Source organism: Glossina fuscipes, unplaced genomic scaffold (assembly GCF_014805625.2).
Source record: "Glossina fuscipes isolate IAEA_lab_2018 unplaced genomic scaffold, Yale_Gfus_2 26, whole genome shotgun sequence".
Classification (NCBI taxonomy): domain Eukaryota; kingdom Metazoa; phylum Arthropoda; class Insecta; order Diptera; family Glossinidae; genus Glossina; species Glossina fuscipes.
The window spans coordinates 3,184,366-3,205,188 of NW_023998421.1; the positions used below are offsets into that span (position 1 = coordinate 3,184,366).

General features: G+C 32.9%; 2 protein-coding genes across 2 annotated transcripts; both read left to right on the plus strand.

Moving 5' to 3' along the window:
* Positions 1 to 7,445: 7,445 nt before the first annotated feature.
* On the plus strand, positions 7,446 to 8,487 carry LOC119635527 (apolipoprotein D-like). Its single transcript, XM_038030356.1, has 5 exons — positions 7,446 to 7,556; positions 7,705 to 7,804; positions 7,878 to 8,008; positions 8,074 to 8,150; positions 8,222 to 8,487. Exons 1-5 carry the CDS (start codon positions 7,540 to 7,542, stop codon positions 8,470 to 8,472), a joined length of 576 nt encoding a protein of 191 aa, XP_037886284.1. The 5' UTR covers positions 7,446 to 7,539; the 3' UTR covers positions 8,473 to 8,487.
* A 1,446-nt stretch (positions 8,488 to 9,933) lies between these two features.
* On the plus strand, positions 9,934 to 13,839 carry LOC119635526 (apolipoprotein D-like). Its single transcript, XM_038030355.1, has 6 exons — positions 9,934 to 10,334; positions 10,474 to 10,582; positions 13,086 to 13,216; positions 13,284 to 13,363; positions 13,428 to 13,526; positions 13,597 to 13,839. Exons 1-6 carry the CDS (start codon positions 10,312 to 10,314, stop codon positions 13,788 to 13,790), a joined length of 636 nt encoding a protein of 211 aa, XP_037886283.1. The 5' UTR covers positions 9,934 to 10,311; the 3' UTR covers positions 13,791 to 13,839.
* The last annotated feature ends 6,984 nt before the right edge of the window (positions 13,840 to 20,823 follow it).

Below are 20,823 nucleotides of genomic sequence, written 5' to 3' on the forward strand. Positions count from 1 at the left end.
TAATTGAACTTCAATAAGTTTGAAAGTTTGGGCGTTACATAACAAGCCATAATAAATGTCAAATTATATTTTCATTTATAGCAAATACACTTGAACGCGTTTCTATGAAAAGCATAACGATCCACCAATAATTCACCCTTCAGGAGTGCGAAGGAGTTTTTTATTTTCTATACGAAATTGCGGTTGCTGTCTATTAGTTACGTAAATGCACTTTATAAATTAGATTAAAATTATATGAAGAAAAAACTTCGCCTTTTCTAAAAAGAGTGAAAAAACCAAAAATGTCTTTGTAACGTTATCGATGTCGATTATATTAAAGAAATCTTGCAGACGATGGTCGCGATTGAGTTTTTGATAAAGCGAAAGGTATATTACTTTTGTCGTAGTTTATGTTTACTAAACTCGAAAGAGTGCAGCACTGAGTCTTAGGATGTACGTATATTGAGTGATTATCAGTAAGAATCCTATTCTCCGTAAATAAAGTGAAGAAAACTTGAAACCTTTCAAATTAACTAAGTAAATAATACAACTCCGGAAGGCATGGCAAAGTGTTGCTAAACTAAATCTCTATCAAATATTATATCTTAGTATAAAAGCTATCAAAGCATTATCGAGAATATGGCTTCGATTCAGGATAAGAAGTAACCAGAAAACTTTGGGGAACTAATGCATCAAATACCCACATATTTTTTCGATTTGTTATGCTTGTGTTTCTAGTCATTCATATTCTAAGCAAACCAATGTGTCTGGTGGGGTCTTTGGTAGTTTTAGTGAAAAGTGTTTAAGAAACATAATATCAGATTTACTGCAACGGATTTAAGTGTAATAATAAGCGAAGAGCGTAAAGCGAAAAGCTAAATTTTTACTTACCTGACAATAATCGGGAAATTTTTGGTATTTAAAATTCCAAGCATATAAAAATGTACTCAGTGAAGGAATGATCAGGTGGCATATAAGCGGCAAAGTGTATATTAATCTAGGTGACATTAAGTGAGCTTAACGGAGTAAAAGCAAGCATTGTAATGAAGGGGGCGACGATGCTGGTGATGATGATAATGATGATGATGATGATGATGATGATGATGATGAGAGCGATGTTGTTATAGTCAGGATATAAAATCGTTCAAATGAAGAGCAAACATACATAAAGCATGAAGAATAAGATTTATGCACGTAAATTATGAGAAGCATTTAAAAATAACCAAAAAAGAAAAAATTAATGCGACGTAATAAGAATATAAATTTAGTATGAAACATCGTAGAGAAGGAATGATTGTGAAGGATACCAACCAATTCCACATAAAGATAGTCGACGAAAATTTAAGATATTTCTGGTTTTCTATTTTATTCCACTTAAGTGACATTTAATCCTTGGTGTTATACAATACTTTACCCAATCAAGAAGAGGAAAAAGACGAAGAAAAACAAAAAGCAAATGGTGTATTCGTTGAATGTGAACATCTAAGACGATTCATTTTAGCACTGAGCACACACACACATATATACCGTACAAATAGTTATTAAAGCACCTTTCGAGCACATCATGTGGCGTTTTATGTGAATTTCTTATAATGAAGAGAAAAAATATAAGATATTTTGTAAAGCAATATAATATTTCTCTTCTCTCTATATAAAAGACATTACCATAATAATATTATTTTACCATATAAGACTGTATATGTGTAAAGAATATTGCATATATATATACATATATAGCATAGATTCATTATATTAATAATAATAATCACCTGCTGTTTAAAGGTAATAAAAACAAAGTCAAACAGAGTTTGAATATTTAATATTGCTTTTTGTACTTTGCTTTGTATATATGAATTCACATAACCCTAGTATTATACTGGAATGCATATACACATACATGTGCATTCATATCTGCATGTCAGTGGCTTTAATCTTTTAAAGCTTCCTTTGTTTGCGTTTTCTCTTTGTATACTCCTCTATTTTGTTTTCTTTTTTTTTTTTTTTTTTTTTTTTTTTGTGTTTTGTTTGATACTCCAACACACAATTTATCATTCATCATAAAACTTTGAAGTACTTTATGTGAACTTGTACGTGTGCGTTGAGTGCACTATATCACCGGCTACAACAATGGGTACATTTTCCCTTTTTATTGCTATTATTTTATTGTAATCGCATCATGTACGCTGTGCTCGTCTCTTATATTCATATATAACCATCGTGCATAAAAAGAGACCGCTTTACACAAAGGGGTAAAATTTTATTCAGGTATTAAAAGTTATTAAAAATTTAATTGAAAAACACATGAAGCCATTTATCACATATATACGTATATAGATGTATATATACAGACATAAATTTTATGTATTTTTAAGAATTTTTATGGACTTGCATTCAATTGTAAAATAAAATAAGTGTTTCTTAAATACTAATTTCTGATTAATTTGCCCAGCTATGTAGCAGTGTCATCAAATATTACAAAATATTATTTAGTCTTTCTCTTGTCCGAAAATATGATATACTTTCATGATATTATTTACAAAATCGTTGTGAAACTATATGAAAAGTCTGATCTGAAGAATCCGTCTAAACAATATAAATCGAAAAACAATTGTACTGAACATCGATGTGGAGAGCAAAGCCTATAAAGCCGCAATGCAAATTTCATTGAGTGCAAATTTTCCCAGATCGTAAGTAAGCAGCCAGATGACTAGGATGGCCACCCCTTTAAAAAAGTTTCGAAAATTGTAAAAAGCAAAAGACATTTTTTGCTTATCTCCATTGTTTATGTAATTTTCTACATTGTATGTTGGATTGATCAATCCAGCTATTGTTGTTCCTAACTGTCTAACAATCCAGTCAAACTAATCTCAATGTTTTTTTTTTTTAACCAACCAAATTAACGAATACTATAAAATATGTTAATTATTTTATTTTTTTTCAAACAGTGGCCCACTCTGAGGTGATTGCAACTTTCTTATTATCTACGCATACCAAATTTCTCTATTTTACGTTGTTTGCGAATATCATATCTTCTATATGGCACAACAGCATAAATCGAACTTGCATTTTTGTTGTTTTTGTAAAGAAAGCATGCACTTTTATCCATTCCATGTGCGTAATAACCTACTTATATATATCATAACCTACTTATATATATGAACAAGTATGAAGCGATGATTTGAGAGACAGATGTTTAATACCACGTGTATAGGACATACATGGCTGCAGTTTTTTTGGTTTTTATAGCTTAAACATTGTTGACAGAATAACCAATCGTTATATGAACACAAATCTTAACGTAACTATATTTTTGCCAAGTTTCGTGCCAAAGAAAATGCATTGGTCGAAGACATCTTTTCTTTTGTACGGCACAGAAGAAAGTCGTTTGTTGTCAGTGATAAATAATGGATTTGTTTTGAGAAGCCCAGGTATAAAAACTCCTGGGTATGCCTAGAGGCATCATATTCAGCTTGGCCCTAAAAAGGAACAGTTTTTGCGGGAGGACGATGGTCTGTGTTTGGTGGTTGGTCGCGCAAACGCTCTTACCAGTTGTTAATATATCCTCCACTTAAGCCTTTTGCTGTTCAAAAACCTACCGAAGACAATAGAAAACATGAGGCCATTTTCTTATCTTACATGTATCCATCCATCCACATACTGCAAAGACGGTCCGCTACATCTTAGAAGGATCCAAACTGCAATTGCTAACTCGTGAGGCTTATTCACCAGTCCCGAGTGTTTCCAATTGCCATTTGCTTGCATCAATGAGTAGCGTATTTGTGAAGTAGCGTCTTGTGTCTTACGAAGATGTTAAGGAAATAACTCGAAGAACAGTTCGTAGCAATAGAGAAAGATATTTAAAAGACGTGTTATCCATAAACAGCCCGAAAGATAGGAAAAATGTGTAACGAGCGAAGGAGCATACTCTGACTGAACCGCTTTTTATCGCCCTTCTGAACTGTTAAATTCGTATTTGTAGGCTTAGGTACATGTAAACATACAGCATACATTTTCAGTTTGCCCTTCTCATTATATAACAACAGCTTTTCATAACTTCACATTAACTAGCAAATCTGCATATAAATGAAAATATATTTTCCTATAAATATTTATCTCAATTAATTTATTTTTAAATGGAAACTAAAAGCATTACTAATATGTTTTTAAATATTTGCATGGTTTTCATGTTATGTGCCTTGAATTTTTAAAAAAAGTATGTATCATACATAAATGATTGTTTGTTCAGTGTCAGCAGATGGAAAATTATGTTTAGCCATCAATCATCATACTTTCAAAAATAATTATCTGCGCATTTATATGCCAAGAGCAAAAATATGATTGTGTTTTGCGCAATAGAGTCAGTATTTAAAGCGTTTTGATGGAAAGTGTAATAACCACAAACATACTGTAAACTTATGTATTCGTATAAGTGCTTTATTGCATATAAGTAATAATAGGTATATATCTACGGATACACATACATGACAGTTGGGCGCTAATTAAAATTATTTAATATTACATGGAGGTAGTGGTCAGAAAAGTCGGTTTTAAAATTATATTAAAAATACAGATGCACACAATTTGTCACATATATCACAAAATGCAATGTAACAAAAATTACTTTTCCCAGATCTGCCCTCAATTACGTATCATTTGGGAATTGTGAATCAGTGCCATTATCAAAAGTTGATGGGCAGGCAAGCTTGAAAACAAACAAGTTAAGTAAATAGTATTCAGAAACAAAGTCCAATGACGGAATCCGAACCGACTGAAGCAAGATGTTCTTTAACGATGTTTATACCTAACATTCCCTTCTGGTTTGGGCGGGTGTATCCAACACTCAGAGGTACTTGAGATAGACTCATCGTTTATTATTCCGAGCTTGTCTGTCTTTATTTTCTTGTATTGAATATACTGATTGGCATTTTTGAGATATTTTCCTGAAATCTTGTCCGCCGACATGCTTCGGCCCATGGACAATCTCTACTGAAAATGGTTGAGCCGGGCAACTTTTTCAATCATCTCCCATATAAAGCCATATTTTGCAAAGTCATTGTGTGAATAAGTGTGTTACGTGTAGTGGTGTAGGGTATTTAATGATGGGTCGTATCGGTATATTAACAAAAATTGGTTGAAAAATCCATATATTTTCGTGGATGTCGTAGCATCCATTGTATGCATACAATAATATTCTGAGTACCTTACAAATCGCTTCTAATCAAATTGCCGATAGCACAACTAATTTTGAAATAATTTCACTGTCAATTTTTGCACCTTATTACAATTTTTACTACATCAATGTGTTAAGTAAACATAGGGTTTTAGTTCAACTAACTCAAGTCTATATCGTTCAAAAAAAGATTAAAGTATCAGAATATATTGATTTCGATTTCTACGTATTAAATTTCAACATAACCTGAGTTCATTCATAAAATTCTTTAACCAGTTGTTGACTTTTCCGTCTTTATTAAATAACGATTCCGGTTGAAAGAAATCAAACGCTACATATAGAAGATACAAGAGATAGAATGCAGATTACAGCAACTCGAAACTTTCTTTAAAACCTCGACTGTTTCCGGAATTAATTTTTCTTCTCAATAATTAGTTGATATATACATGCACGCATGCTTATGTAAACTCCTTTAAAGAATGCTATTCCAAAAGAGGCCTCACCTAAACATATAGATTAACAATAGCAAGGGTATGATTTCATATTTGGTGCTAAACGTGGCATATGCCTATGGACATATACGCGCACTTACGTGGACTTAGCTAAGGAGAAAACTATAGCGAATGAAAATAATTCTCTTTGAAATTTTTAAATTGAAGCACGAAATGGATTTAAACACATTCAACAAATTAATAAAAAAAGCGACGTAAAGTGACTTTACTTTTTAGATTCCGTTAAAGTGGAAATCTAAATAAAATCTCTACAAGGGGCATTCCTCTTTCGCATAATGTTTGTTAATTTTTATACTTGTATCTTCAAGAATATTCGTTAAAGTTAACAGTAGATTCTACTCAATTCAATTTCTAATAAGTTTAGCATTGTTTTATATCGAAGAAGCTTACATCGAGGTATTTCTTTGTACATATATATATGACAGGTCCTTATCATAGCAATGCATATATATTATACGAGTACGTATTCTTTTGGCTTGTTTCTTCTTCTTTGCAATAAATAGTAAAAATGCATTAGAGCTCGTTTAAAAAAAAAAAGAGTTTTTATGCAGGACGATGCAAGCAAAATAACAAAAATAATGATAATAATAGTGTGGACATTGCGGCATATATTTCAGTTTAAATCAAAAACTGGTAGGATATTCTCTGTATATATCGATCCTTTCTAGGAATTCTGAAACATTAAGCGAAATTAATAACTTATGGCTAAAAAAACTTATAAGAAAACTTTGGCGTTAACAATATTCCAGTATTGAACGAATTGGAACAAAACTTCCGTATGCTTACAAATTTTCCCCTTACATATAAAAACTTAAGACGTCAGATTAAGTTTAAAAGGTGAAAAGTAGTGTGGAGCTATTATAGTATATAGTGTCATGATGGCGCATGTGCAACATGCTATGCGAGGCGAAAGAGTGTCAAGCATCACTATGGAAACATTTAGATTCCATAGGCCGTAAATAATTGCGCTGTGCTAAGACTAAAATGAATGCTATACTAGTCTAAAGTCCTGCTTTGGAAGGCAATGATTCCTTCTTGCCAAATTCTGATGAAACTTTAAAATATAAAGTATACCGGCTGCTGAATGTAAATTTTGAATTGCTAACCACATAACGGAACAAAGCTTTATCTCTGTCGAAATTTGAAAAATTTGTAGCACAGATACATGGTCATCATTAGAAAATCCACAGCGTTTTTTTCTTAGGTGGGACTACAATTTTTCTTGTTTGGCTCTCAGCCATGTTTAAGGTTTTACCCATAATTGAAAAGATTAAAATAGGCAGCGAAACCCTTTGTTACTCCTAATACAATTCGATGTTGTTTTTTAGACGCTCTGCGCCCAGAAGCCAGAGACTTTATATGATACAGAGAAAAAAAGAGATTTTTATATATATTTGCTCAAAGATAATTTTTTACGACTTGCTGTAAAGAAATATGCTTTTGTCAAAGCAAAATATTTCAAAAACGTAATAAAAATTATGTATTGAAACAAATACTCTGCATAGGTTAAAGCGCATAAAGTGATAAAGAAAGGTTACTAACTTATGTATAAGCCATCGCCTTGACATATTCGTGATCATAAAAGTATATTGCTATCATCGTCAGTAACAACAACATTAATAACCGTAAAAAAATGTTGAATTGCATTTTATGACCATTTCGAGTTCAGTAACTAAGGCAATTATTGAAAACTTAATTTTACTAAATACACGATTTTTCTAGCCCATCGAGCTATAAAATTTGTGCTTTTAATGATTTTTAGATAATTTTTGTAGAAAACTTTTTGCTATAAAAACAACCGCAATTGCTTGAAAACTTCGTCAATTTGCAGTAACATTTACAGTGATTACAGCTGAAAAAATCAAAACTAAAACAAAAATGTTGGGTCGTCTTAGGTAAGCGTTCGCTTCCAAACCGAAAATAATAACAAAAAAAAAAAAATATATATATATATATATATATATATATATATAAACGAAAGATATCCTGATTGTTTTTTTTTTTTTTTTTAATAAAAATTATTTTGCTTTACACTTTTTGCAGTGCTTTGTTGTTGGTTGTTTGCGTAAGCAGTGCCTGGGGTATTCCCTTCCTTAGAGAATGCACCAACGTTAAAGTTGTTGAAAACTTCAACTTGGATAAAGTAATTGACAAAAAAAAATAAACTTTTATTTTTTAATAACAGGAAATAACAATGAGTAAAAATGTTATTTTAGTTCATGGGTACCTGGTATGTCTACTCTGGCTATCCCGCTGTTCACAATGCCGAACAAAAATGCCAAACTGAAGTCTATGAAAAGAAAGGTGACAATATCGTTGAAATGAAGAGCTCCAGCTACTACACTAAGTATGTGTTCATAACACTTCAGGAACTCACACGGTTTTTAATAAAATATTTCTTTCAATTTCAAGGACTGGTTCTTTCGATACCTACAAGACTTCTGCTCGTTATGCTGCTCCCGCTAAATTCGCCATGACTTTCAACCAAGGTAACTAAAAACAATAAAATTTTCGCTTAAATATTTTACTGACTGACGTGATTTCGTTCCTGTTCTCTTAGAATACCCCAACCAACCCAACTACTTTGTTTTGGGTACTGATTACGAACACTATGCTGTCATCTACAACTGCATGGAATTCGATAAGCCCGCTCACACTGAAATGCTCTGGATCTTGACCCGTGAACGTGTACCTCAAGCCGAATATGTTCATGCTGCTGAAGAAATCGTCAAGGAACATCACTTCCCCACCAACGCCTTGTTCCCCATTGATCAACGTAATTGCCTTGCTAACCAATACAAAACTCTTTAAATTGTTTTTTTCCAAAAGGAGTTAATTAAAGTAAAATAATGTAAACATTTCTTGGAAAGAAAATAAAAGATTTATAGAAAAAATATTAAAACAGATGTTATTAACTTGCATCTAGGATAATCTTTTTCCCTGTTTCATACGCAAGACATTGGATTTTAACGCCGAGATTGATTTACTTCAGAATGCATTCAGTTGTGTGTTCTGCTTGCTAGCTTTGTAGGCTTCGATCTAAGCTGGGGTTATCTAAGCGATTATTTTAAAATATTTCTTTCGTTTTCAGCCCCCTGGGAAATAAGATGAGATTTGGAGAAAACGACAAAAAATTGATTAAAAGGGAAACCGCGTGAAGATGAATTGACTTAAATCTATTGTCGATCTTTTGAGTGCATCTATACTTTTTATCGTTAATCTCCTTCCATTTTTTACGCTTATAGCAATCGACATCTAAAAGCTAACAAATTGTTGCTTTAAGAAACAGTCTGATACAGGTGAAGATAAGCCAATCTGTGCCAACAGCAGGCCTTTGTTGACTTTGTGTAAGTTTCGATAGTAAATAACTTCCGTTATATGTGCAAAAAGAGCCGGCTTACGAAAAAAAACTAAATTGAGGAGTGGGCGCGGCTGATTTTTTCTATTTTCAATGTAAAACTTTTTGTTGCATAGGCGTGTGGGCCTTGCAGCCGTGTTCCTTTGGAATTTTTGGCTTACTCCTTTTGCAAATTTGTGGGCGATATTTTCATTTTCGCTAACGGAAGATTGTTATACAGTCGGGCAAACGGACAGACGGACAGACGAGTAAACGAACCGGGTTTTACAGCTTGTTTCTACTTGTTTCTAAAGGTATTGCAAAAATTAAATTTTGATGCACTATATTATTGGGCAGGCGGTGTAAATCTTTTCATTTTCATGCTGGTACTAAAACATTGCTCATAGAATTTGCGTTCAAATTTTTGAGCATTTGAGTCTGCTATAGTTTATGAAAAAACCAATTTTTTATTCCTTTTGAAAAACAGACATTTTCTCAGATTAGGTGGCAACGGGTCGGTGTCCTTCGACCGATTTGGCCTGATTTGAAAGCAGTCTTTTCAGGAGTAACAAGCAACCGTTACACACGATATGATTTAGTGAATCAAGTGGAAAGCGTGGAGTGTAAATACTCATATATCACAAGGACGTATTAGTAAAAGACCAGTGACCTTAACTGTAAATCAAATTCCGAAATATGAAAATTTTTGTAGCGTTTCCCTATTCATTAATTAAACAAAAAAATCTGTTAAATCAAAATCTACAAACCATGACAACAAGCATTGATTTTATTCTTTATTTATATTTTATTAATTAATTTTATTTTTTTAATAGCAAAGCATTTTATCACATCGCAGTAACGCACGCACAGACTAAAACGAACTTTTGCTTTAATTTGAAATTTTGTTTTACAAAAATCATTAAAAAAAAAAAAAAAAAAAAAGTTCCTTCATCTATAAAACTTGAGGGCAATATTTGTGTTTCGAACAAAGTGTTTTTAGCATTTACACAGTCATCATCATCATCGTCAGCTCTCTACGTGGAACAACTGTAATAAAATTTAGAATGGAAAACTAATGGGAAAAAAAAAATATTCTAAAAAAATGTGTATATAAATAAAATAAAAAAAATTTAAAAAAATCTTTTTCAAAAGTTAAAACACACTTTGAATGCATACGTGCAGCACACGTAACGTGGGTTTTAATTTAATTAATAAAACTTTTCAAATCAAAAGTGAGTGTGAAGAAGACAGAAAAAGAGGGTGTGTAGGAGAGAGAGAAATAGAGAGAGAAAAGAAAATTAAATATTACAAAAATGAATATGTTGATGAACGTGAGGTGAGAGAGTTTGAAAATAAATCCATTTCTTTTATTTACTAAATAGTAATGAACGAATGCCTTTAGAAAATTTATAAAAAAAACTTTTAAATGCAACAAAAATGATTAAAAAGATATCAAAAAAATGCATTATTTTCAGAATTTCGCTTTTGTTCTGTTTATTCACGAATGCTCTTATATTTGGTCAAATACCGTTTCCGAAAAGTTGCCAAAATGTTGAAATTATGAAAGACTTCGATGTGAATAAGGTGAGTAGCAACAACACATGTACAAATTATTGATGAAACTAAGAAAAAGAAGAAGCCTTACAGGTCAGGTACAAGTCTGCATAGCATATTTATTATACGGAATCCAATGAGGAAAAGCCGTTTCCATGGCCAAATGAAATATAAAACATATTTATAAACACTGATGAAAGTAATGCCTAAGGTTGTCTCAATCTCAGAGTATGGCACATGTCGATCGTGGATTATTAGCACAGCACACTATCACTATTTTCTAATTTTGAGCGACCTTTACGACTTTCGTTACTGAGCGAACGACAGCTGCCAGTAAAAATCAGCTTTTCACAGTGGTAAAGAATGGATTTTCATAACCAAAAGTGAAAGCAAGTTGAACGATCATTGCCCGAAAATTTTCACCAGTTTTTCATTGAGTTAATATTTTCAACTCACTGCGAACGACATAAATATTCTGACCAAGTCAATAGTGTGACATTTTCGAATGGAAAATTTAAAGGTCGGTCAACGTGATGGCTAAAGGTGGAAATATAAATGATGCCTTCATATTCGATTCTTTTAATTTTCTTTTAAAAGGTAACGGTAATGGTTCGGTTCGGTTCGGTTTGGGAAATTTCAATTTCTGAATAATAATAAGCTCAAATTTTTGTTCCCTTAAAATCTGGTTCAGCTTTTGAGTTATTGTGGTTGCACTAATGGACGAATCATATCTATTTTAAACATGAAATAAACGTTTCCGCCAATTTTCAATGCTCGCAAATTTGACAATTGTATTAAGACGCAAAGATATTCTGTTGAATATTTCTAAATTATTCCCTTACACTGACCAAAAATGTATAAGCTCTCTATTTCGCAAGTGAAGTAAATCTTATCGACTGGAAAATTAAGACAGAAGTTTCACAACTTTTGTGTTATCACTAACGTACTGTTCTCAACTCATGTATTTCCGTTGAGTTATTCCGTTTGGGAAGATTGCGCCACGGCAATGTCTACATATTTACTTTTTGATAAAGCCTGACAAACGATAAAGAAAGAATTCGCTTTCTCACGCCCCAACCAGAAGTAGATGTATTCGCCATTGAATCAATGTCTGAGTGAAGGACATCTTTAGCAATGAGTCCCAACCATCGGAGTCTCTTTTAAAATGTTCACCTTTTAAAGTACACGTTTAGCATTGGCGTTGGATTCATATAAAAAAAAAAAAATCTTACTTGATCACGATAAATTTCTTAACGAATTTGCTCGTTCTGTGTTTAATTGCAAGCGACTGTGAGCATATTCATGGCTGGTGCACATTCCCCGCCAAGAACTTGTTCGTGTAGCATTTTATGCTAATTACATACCTTTGCTTAAGTGCTTAATCAACAGGTGATATCTATTGCCTCAGTTGCTTGCAATTATAGACTACTGTTCATAGTAAATGTTGCATCATGTAACTGAGACAACGCTTTCAGACCTAAATGCCACTGCATGTGAATATAAAATGATGAAAATATTAACGACATGAGATTATGTCTTGCCTCTATTTAAGTTTTGGGGAAGACACATTTACTTTCTTATCTCCACTACCGGAGTTTAAAACTATATTCATTTTTTCAAAACGCTTGCAACACACAAGAGGAGATTTCCGAGACCTTCTTGGTGAGTATTAAATTGTGTATTAATCTACACACGTCCACCTGTCCGTCCGTCTGTCCGTCTGTCCATCTATGCATTTGCCAACCTACCTACCTGCCAGCATAATATATTTGGCAAACATTTTGCCTGCCGCTCGCATAACGATTTCCATCTAAGTCTTCTTTTTATACGTTTGAGTAGAAGAATTGAAGACTTGCAATTTTCCTTGCTAGAAGCATTCTCTGACATGTATTTTAGGTTTGGTAGGATAAATTTCACAAAAGTGTGCGATCTTTCTTTGTTCGGTCAGTGCGTATCCAACAAACAATTTTTTACTCGTTTAGCTTATTACAAGAATTCGCACACTGCGACACTTATTATATATATATTTTATTACTTTATTACCTCTGTGCATGTCATAATCGCAGCGAAATTCTAACAGAGAAATAACACGACAAAATTATACGTTTTAGCAAACAAATAGTGATAAAACAATTTTACAACAGTATCTATACAATGCAAGGGAAAATTAGCAAAGCGTGTCCAATATAAAATGTATAGGATTGTAATTAGTGATGCGTGTTCCTCAAGTGTCGTTCGAGTTGAAGCTAAGAACAGGATGGCGCTTGATAGTCGCCGGTAAGTCTTGTACGCAAATTGCGAATCGAAGTCGGGCTAAATCGGTTAAATCGTACCCTTACAGTGTAACAATAACAGAGAAAAGTTGATTACCAAGTACGTCATTTTGATCTTTTTTAATTTTCGCCACGTTTCCTATAAAAGAAAAAAAAAAATCTTAAGCCGAAAAATAAATTTCAATGTTATATAATATTGTGTGTGGGAAGGCTGCTGAATTTTATCACTTAAGTGTTTTCTTTGAATCTTTCTTTGCAAGTATATGGGTAAATGGTATGCGTATCTGACATACCCCTACACATGGTATACAGGAATCAAGTGTCTGCATCACACTTATGAGAATGAAAAGAACGGTTTAATAACTATTAATACGTCGTCTTATTTCGAATTGTGAGATCAAATAAATAGAAAATATATTTAAGAGAAATTTTTATACATATTTTTCTTGTCACTTCAGAACTAACTATACCAACGAGTATAGTACAACAGCTCAGATGGAAGGTTCAGAGGGATTGCTTAAATTAAACCATATGAACAGTTTGTATTCAAGTTGTATTAAAGAGATGTATGAGTAAAAGTTTGAGAATATAAAAATTTTTAGTAAACTTTCACAGCTCGGATTATATAATATTAGGTACCGATTATGATAACTGGTCTGTGGTATATAGTTGTAAAAATTTTACTTCGTTAATGCACACAGGTATGTAATATGTACGGAAAGTTTTGCCTGCTCATATATAAATAATTCACAAATAAATTATAAATTTTAGAAATGGTTTGGATACTCACTCGTCAGCGCCAGCCGGATATGGATGCTATTAAAAAAGCTCAAAGAGTAATGAGTAATAACGATGTTTCGGTTAAGTTTTTAGTATCAATGGGTCAAACTAATTGCCCCGATGATGAGACTGATGTGGAATTAAATCTTACCGATAGAACTGTTAGCGTGTTAAGTAGACCCTGAGATTGGTTAATGCGTCTTCTTAGACGCATTTATCTAATGATCATCAACTATGTATTTACTTATGCAAATTAAAATCAATTTGGATCGATCAATTTTCTTGACGCCAAAACACAGTAACTACCATTCTTATCTTCAATAACCGTTTAGTTAGTCTTATATGTCTCTTGGAGAAAGTTCTTCAGTTCTCAAAGAGAAAAATTTTCGATATTTTGAATTCTAATATTAAGATATTCAAGGAAGAACCCCGTTTGTAGAGGGTCTCTATATGCTTTTTTGTTATTTTAAAGTTCAACTTGGTCTGGCAGGTTCAACTTGCCAAGCTGGACACCAACCTCCGTAAGGCGCATTGGGTCCTTTGCAAACATCTTCAGTCTATTCAAACTTTCTCGTAATATTTCTTCAGAAAATATTTGACCGGCTTGTGAAATAACTCGGGTCGAGTAACGTGCTTCTTGGAAGACTACAAAACAGAGAACCAATTCTAACCGGGATATCTTAGGTAGAAGTTGACAAAATTGGATATTTACGTTGTTTTAGGGGAATATTGCAAGTAGCCGTGGAAAATGAAGTGTTATGGGTGCTGATTTTGACTTTTGATAAGCTTTAGCTACACAATTATTTTCTAGTCTGTAAATACGAAACCGAAATGTGCCGATAAATTGTGCTAATAGCACGTGTAGACAACGGGCTTGTCTAAAGCTGCGTCTTTTATAGTTTGTTAGCTTTTATATTTGTTATATATTGTAAAAGAAAGGATGCTTTGTCAATCCTACTTGAGACATAAGATGTTGTAGGCTTGCAGCCCAAGCAAAGCAAAATTTTTCAGCCGATAATGCCAGCGACGGCAAGACACAATGTTGTTAATCACTTTTCAATTATTGTTGGAATTGTCGGCAGGTTTCACGTGGGACATATACAGGAAAAAAGATTAAACTAGAAGTTGTCAGACATTTTTATACTTCCTTTTTTTTTTGAGATCATGCCACTTTTCTAAGAAGTCTGTGAAGCGTAGAGTTTGTACGCTCGTCGGTTCTGCTCAAAATTACTCATTTTGTGCACAGGAGAGACGGCAGGTATCCGTGATCTGTAACTGAGAACAACAGCTTAAAAATTGCCTACATACTGAGGCATAGCGAATTCAAAAGTAAGCTTAGCAAGTAAGAAACTCTTATATTAGCGCTCGTAAACATAGCCAATAATACCAAATCTAAAAAGGACCCTTTGGAAGATCGTAATTTAATGAAACAAATTTTTTTTCAAGTAACTACTAAAAGTAGGCATCTGCTTTCATCTGCCTAAGCAACCGATTAGACAAAGGATCTCGACAAACAACTTATTAGCAGTGGCTTTAGATGCTATGGCTTTAACACTTTAGTCTTAGAACCTGTTTCTCCAGCTTTCTTCTTCTTTAAGGTAGTCGTCTTTCTTCCATTTAAAGTAATACATAAAAAATTTAACTTACATACGGCCAAATACATCCCTCTTGTCAAGTATATTAATATATAATTACAAGCATAAATATGCTTTTCAATATGAAACAACCACGGGAGGGTAAGGTATACGAAGGTTTTCATAAGAGACGTACACCCAGCAAAGCCAAGCCAAGCCGCCCGTACCGTATACGTACTGGCAGACGGAGAGTTGACTGAGTGGCTGGCTTGGTTCTGTTAACTGAATGGCTGACATGATGAATAACAATAATAATATGGTAGAAAATGATCAATCACTTAATGTCAATTGCATTACACAGAAGCAGCGAGAAAACAAAACAAAGAAAAAAGAGCATCCATTTAAGCAGCGCTTGTTCATAGCCGATTCATGTGTGCGCGCATACGTGACAATCAGTTAAATGAGTTTATTAAGTAAATAAATTTTGTTGAACGCAAACGACAAGAATAAATACATTTAAAGCTTTTACTTTAATATCCTTTCGAAAAGCAGGAAAGTTTTTGTAAGTTCGTTACTTTAATTTCATTTCGTTCTGATTTTGTGTAATGTATTATTTTTGCGAGCACAAATCATGTGAAATAAAACAAATGCTTATACGAAAAGAAATGTTATGTGTTATTATCATTGTTCTTCATTCTTCATAAAGCAGTGAAAGAATATATTTATATCTATATAATAAATGATAAAACAAAAATAAATTTGTGAGAGCAGCAAGCATGAAATGTAAAAAAGCGCACAAACATAGTGTAAACATAATAAATAAAAAGCAAAAGAAGCAAAAATGAAACGTAGTGGTGTCAACTTTTAAGGAGTAAAAGCAAAAAGCAAGCTATGGACAAAAGAAATAATACAAAAGTATATACATACATACATAAATACATACATACTTACATACATACATACATACATACATATGGAGGAGACAGGCAGTATGTGCTATGCAATGCAATGCAATGCGTTACTTATATATGGTATGGATGGCAGTAGAGGACATCCTTATGGTATCATAACCAGCCAAGCGCAATGTAATATGACACTGTAGCACTGCTGGGGCCCGACACAAATAGCAATTGTATTTCTTTAAAATAAAAAAAGTGAAAAAAAAAAGAAAAAACGAAAAACTTATGTGAAAACGCGACACATATAGAGAAAGCTTTATAACTGGCTAACATTGTGTCAAGCAGAAGAAGAAAAAAAAAAAAATGGTCGAAGAAGAAGAAATTGTATTATGAAAAATATTCACGTATCTAGCGTAACAGTTTTTCTCTTTGCTTTGGCATAAAAGAGATCAACAAATAAATGAACATAAAACCCGTGAACACAAAAACAAATGTAAAAACCTAAAAAAAAAAAAAAAAAAAAAAAAAAAAAGATTTCCAATGCTATACTTCTCAACGCCAGGGGGGGGAAAGAAGAGACCATCACCACTCAGCCTTTGTTTGTATGGTATTGTTAAGTTTTGTTTACAATGCTATAGTTATTGTAAGAAGTCCTTGTTGCAAGTGATATTTTAGTGTACGTGCGGTGCGCATTGCATTTATACAGAAATAAAAACGAACTAAACTAGTTTTTGAAGATTGTATATATCATGTGTTTTGTGCAAATGTGTACAGCAATGTTTTGGCGTGCGTTTGCTTCCTCTTTACATTAGACGTAAGTGTATAGCGTGTGGGTGTATTTCATTTTGCAAATCCGTTTTTCCAAATCTACCATAACTCATACGTACAATATACAATATCTACTGTATATTTATCTATATTTTATATAAAATTCATATATCTCTCTTTTTTTGCGATATGTTTCGCCGTGTGTGTGCATGTGTGCATGTGTGCATGTGTGCATGTTCACCAGTGTACCTTTAGTACATTTTCATTGCATTTGCATATGCGAATATTATAAATATATATTTATGAATATAAATCAAAATGTGTCGGCATCATAAAGAATGCACTACAATAACACAGAGGACACAGAGGAAACATAGAAAATAGTTTCTAGTACTGATCGTACAGATAACATTCAGCTTTTTGTTACAAGCTACCTGCTTTAATAAATTAATTGGTTGGTAAATCATTAAAAGTAGTTGGGCCTTTAGAAGATTATCAACTTTGACGGGTTGGGGAAGTGGCTACGTGCACTGTACTCGCAACAAGAATGCAGTTTGAAAATTGAACGGAAACTGACTTGATTTTGTGCGTCGTTCGACTTACTGAGATTGACCCCCCAACGCCAGCAAAAAATGAAGACATGACAGACTTGGCTTTCCATTTCTTCTATCCCAATAAGTACAGTTGAGACGCCACAAAATAAATACATTTGTGATTAGTGGAAAATTGGGATTAAATTCATTTACTATTACTATTATATATGATATATTTAGCAATAATAACGAAAAAAACCGGACAGACGGGCAGATTGTGATCAAAAAGTACGCAGAATTTTTTCATAAATTGCAAACCCACTGTATAGATGTCAATGATAGTGCTACCAACTCATAAAAATATACAATTTCCATGGTTCCGTAGTATCCGCGAACGACATGAAAATTTTGCACCTTATACTCTCTATATCGCCTAAAGTACACATATACTTATAAATGCAAACACTTTCCTATTCGAAATTGCTATTTCTAATCTTCAGCAGCAAAGTAATTTATCCCGTCCAAGTGTGCGGAACATAGTTTTTGGGACTTTCGATGAGAGTCATGTCTAATTCAAAAAAAGCCCAAAGACGGTAGATTTTGCATTTTCTGATCTATCTGAACGTAACTGCTACCTACGAAACCGCGTAGCGGGGAATGAAAAATGAATGACGACCACGGTGTAGTGTGACGGTATAGGTTACGTTAATAATTAACATTTCCCATAAAGGCAAATATTCTTAGTATTTTCATTGGAGGTGGCTAGCTGGGCAGTAATGACAGGGGCACTTCACTGGCATGTAGTAATTATTCCTCTTTCTGCTTGATAGATGTAAAAGCCAAGAGCTTATTTTCCGCCTGGGCAGCGCATGCATTCTTAAGAGGATAACCCAAAAATGAATGTTTGCGTGAATGCCCTCAAACGGTGTTGTCATTATAACAAGGCATTCAAGTATGTTTCTCAGAAGCATGGATAAAACGTCCATTTAACATAGAATAATATGTTCAATGCAATATTTTTATAACTGGCCCGGAATTAATTTTTATATCCAGTCTAATCTTAACGAATGGCTGCATATCAAGTTCTAGGTTTTATTCGCCGTCAGCTATGGTCACCGCAGGCGAAATTCTCCACATTACCTAACGTTGATTTGAAGTTTGAGATACAGCCTTGGGAGAAGATTTTCAATACCAAAGACCGGTAGGTAATAATCAGATGTAAAAGGGATTGATCTGAAAGCTATTACCAATATTTTAGGTTGATTCCTATCAATCGCATGGCTACATCTAACAATATATTGATAGTATCTTGTTCCTTTCGATCAATCAGATGATAAAATTCGATAAGAGAAGATGTGAATAAATGAAAAAGAAAAAAATTATTCTTCTTTGCCGCGCCCGGGTTGATCAATGCGTTTTCCCAATAAAGGAATTGAAGAGTAGAAGCGATTTTGGTCCGCTAAACTTCTATCCTCTTACCGTATGTATAAGATTTGAACACAATTTCTCTTCAAGAAAAAAAAAAAAAAAAAAAAAAAAAAGAAAAAAGCCTTTAAAAATTTCCCTTAATTTTTAATGTTACGTATCCTATTTAATATTAAAGTTAATTGTTATTATTTACTTAATAGTTCATTCTAATTACTTTTCTCATTTATTTGAACATTTATTACCGACAGCAATAAACTAAAGCCAGAAATTAAGTAGGTTGGGCTTTTGCAATCACTATTAGTTTTTCACATTAAACTCGAACAAAATAAAGGCAAACAAAGAACTTTTCAGAAGATTGCACTTATAACACCCACACACAACAACAGAACTCCTCCTTCACTTTTATTATCACATATACATGTATAAATGCATGTATAGTTGATATATATATATATTTATGTATATATATTAAATGCATTTAGACCACTAAACCAAAACAAAAGGCGAAAGCCATAAAGATGAGGCGATGCGGGAGGAAGGAAATGCTACCATCCAGACATTATATTGACTTGGAAACTTTAGATTTGTAAACTCTAGTTAATGTATATTTAGACACTCGTTCAATGTTCAATAGCGATGCTTTTAAAGAAAACAAAGTGTGAAGTTTCCACAAAATAGTAAAACTATTCCCGGCGGCATTAACCACTGGTTGAATTCCCAGTTAAATCAATATACGTACGCCTCTACCATATATATATATATATATATATATATACATATATATATACAGGGGAAATATAACAATTTCAGTGATTCGTTTGTTGTTGTCGGTCGGTGGTTTGCTTGTTGCTACAGTGAAAGTCACTTTGTGGCCTTTGATGGTGGTTTAATTTTAAATGAGTTCTACTCAAGTTTACCGAAGGAAAAAAGCAGCAAAGAAAAAAAAAGATGCCAACCAAATGAATAACAATAAGGGATTGGAATTTCCCTTTCTATTTCTAAGGAAGTCGAGAAACAATCTCTGGTGTCCAGAGTATGAAAAGTCAAATAAAATTCCCTAAGCAATCACAACATGAATTAATATTTAAAAAGGTCAACGTATTGCCAAAATTCTTCATATTTCGGGGCCAGAGAATAATGAAGAGGCAGAGAGAAGAAGCGAAATAAAAATATTGGCAAATAACTGCTCAAATAAGTGGAATATATTTTTCAATTTTTATTTAATTTCTTTTTTCTTTCTTTTTTTTTTTTTTTGTTTTTTTTATAACGTAAGATCTAAGAGTTCTTTCTTCTGTTTTGCTGAATATACCGATTCCTATTTCCCTTATTTGTTATTGTTTAAAAACATATAATAAAAAGTATACATTGCTCTCGTAGGGTTTCTCTTAACATCGCATATTGTTTTTGCCAATTGGAAAAAAAGGAAAACACATATACACACATATATATATATATATATATATATATATATATATATATATATAAAATTGCCTACACGCTCAGTTGCTTGTTTTTTTTTTTTCCAAACTTAAGTTTACTGATATATTCATTTCAATACTTAGTTTGTAATAGGTTTTGTTTTCACATGAGACCTAAGTGTAATTTAAACAGTTCGATTCCATTGCTGGCAGAACAGTACAATTTGGATGAGCAAAACAATTGCTCTTATGACAAGAGATTGAAAGCGATTTCTAAGTGTAAGCGAAATATTTCAGTTCCACTGTTAGCAGAAAAGTGCCATCTAGGTGAGCAAAACTTTAGCAAGAGTAAAGTAAGAGTTAAAAGCGATCAGAAGAAGGACCATCTGGAGGAGTAAAACGGTTTCTTATTCTTCCCTAAGAAGGCACATCTTGCATTAAGATATCTTCAAATATTATTAAAATTGCGGTTTCTTTTCAGGTTTCTTGACATGTCAAGCTTTTAAAAGAAAAGCCACGTGTGCCATAAATAAACACTTATAAGAATTTCCAAAATTATAATTCAATATACAATCGGGTGAATATATATATATATATA

Coding starts and splice junctions, on each gene's coding strand:
- LOC119635527 (XM_038030356.1), top strand. Junction 8,009..8,073: donor AGCTCCAGCTACTACACTAA/GTATGTGTTCAT, acceptor TTCAATTTCAAG/GACTGGTTCTTTCGATACCT. Junction 8,151..8,221: donor CGCCATGACTTTCAACCAAG/GTAACTAAAAAC, acceptor CTGTTCTCTTAG/AATACCCCAACCAACCCAAC.
- LOC119635526 (XM_038030355.1), top strand. CDS start 10,312: ATGAATATGTTGATGAACGTGAG. Junction 10,335..10,473: donor AATATGTTGATGAACGTGAG/GTGAGAGAGTTT, acceptor CATTATTTTCAG/AATTTCGCTTTTGTTCTGTT. Junction 13,364..13,427: donor TAAATTAAACCATATGAACA/GTTTGTATTCAA, acceptor AAAAATTTTTAG/TAAACTTTCACAGCTCGGAT.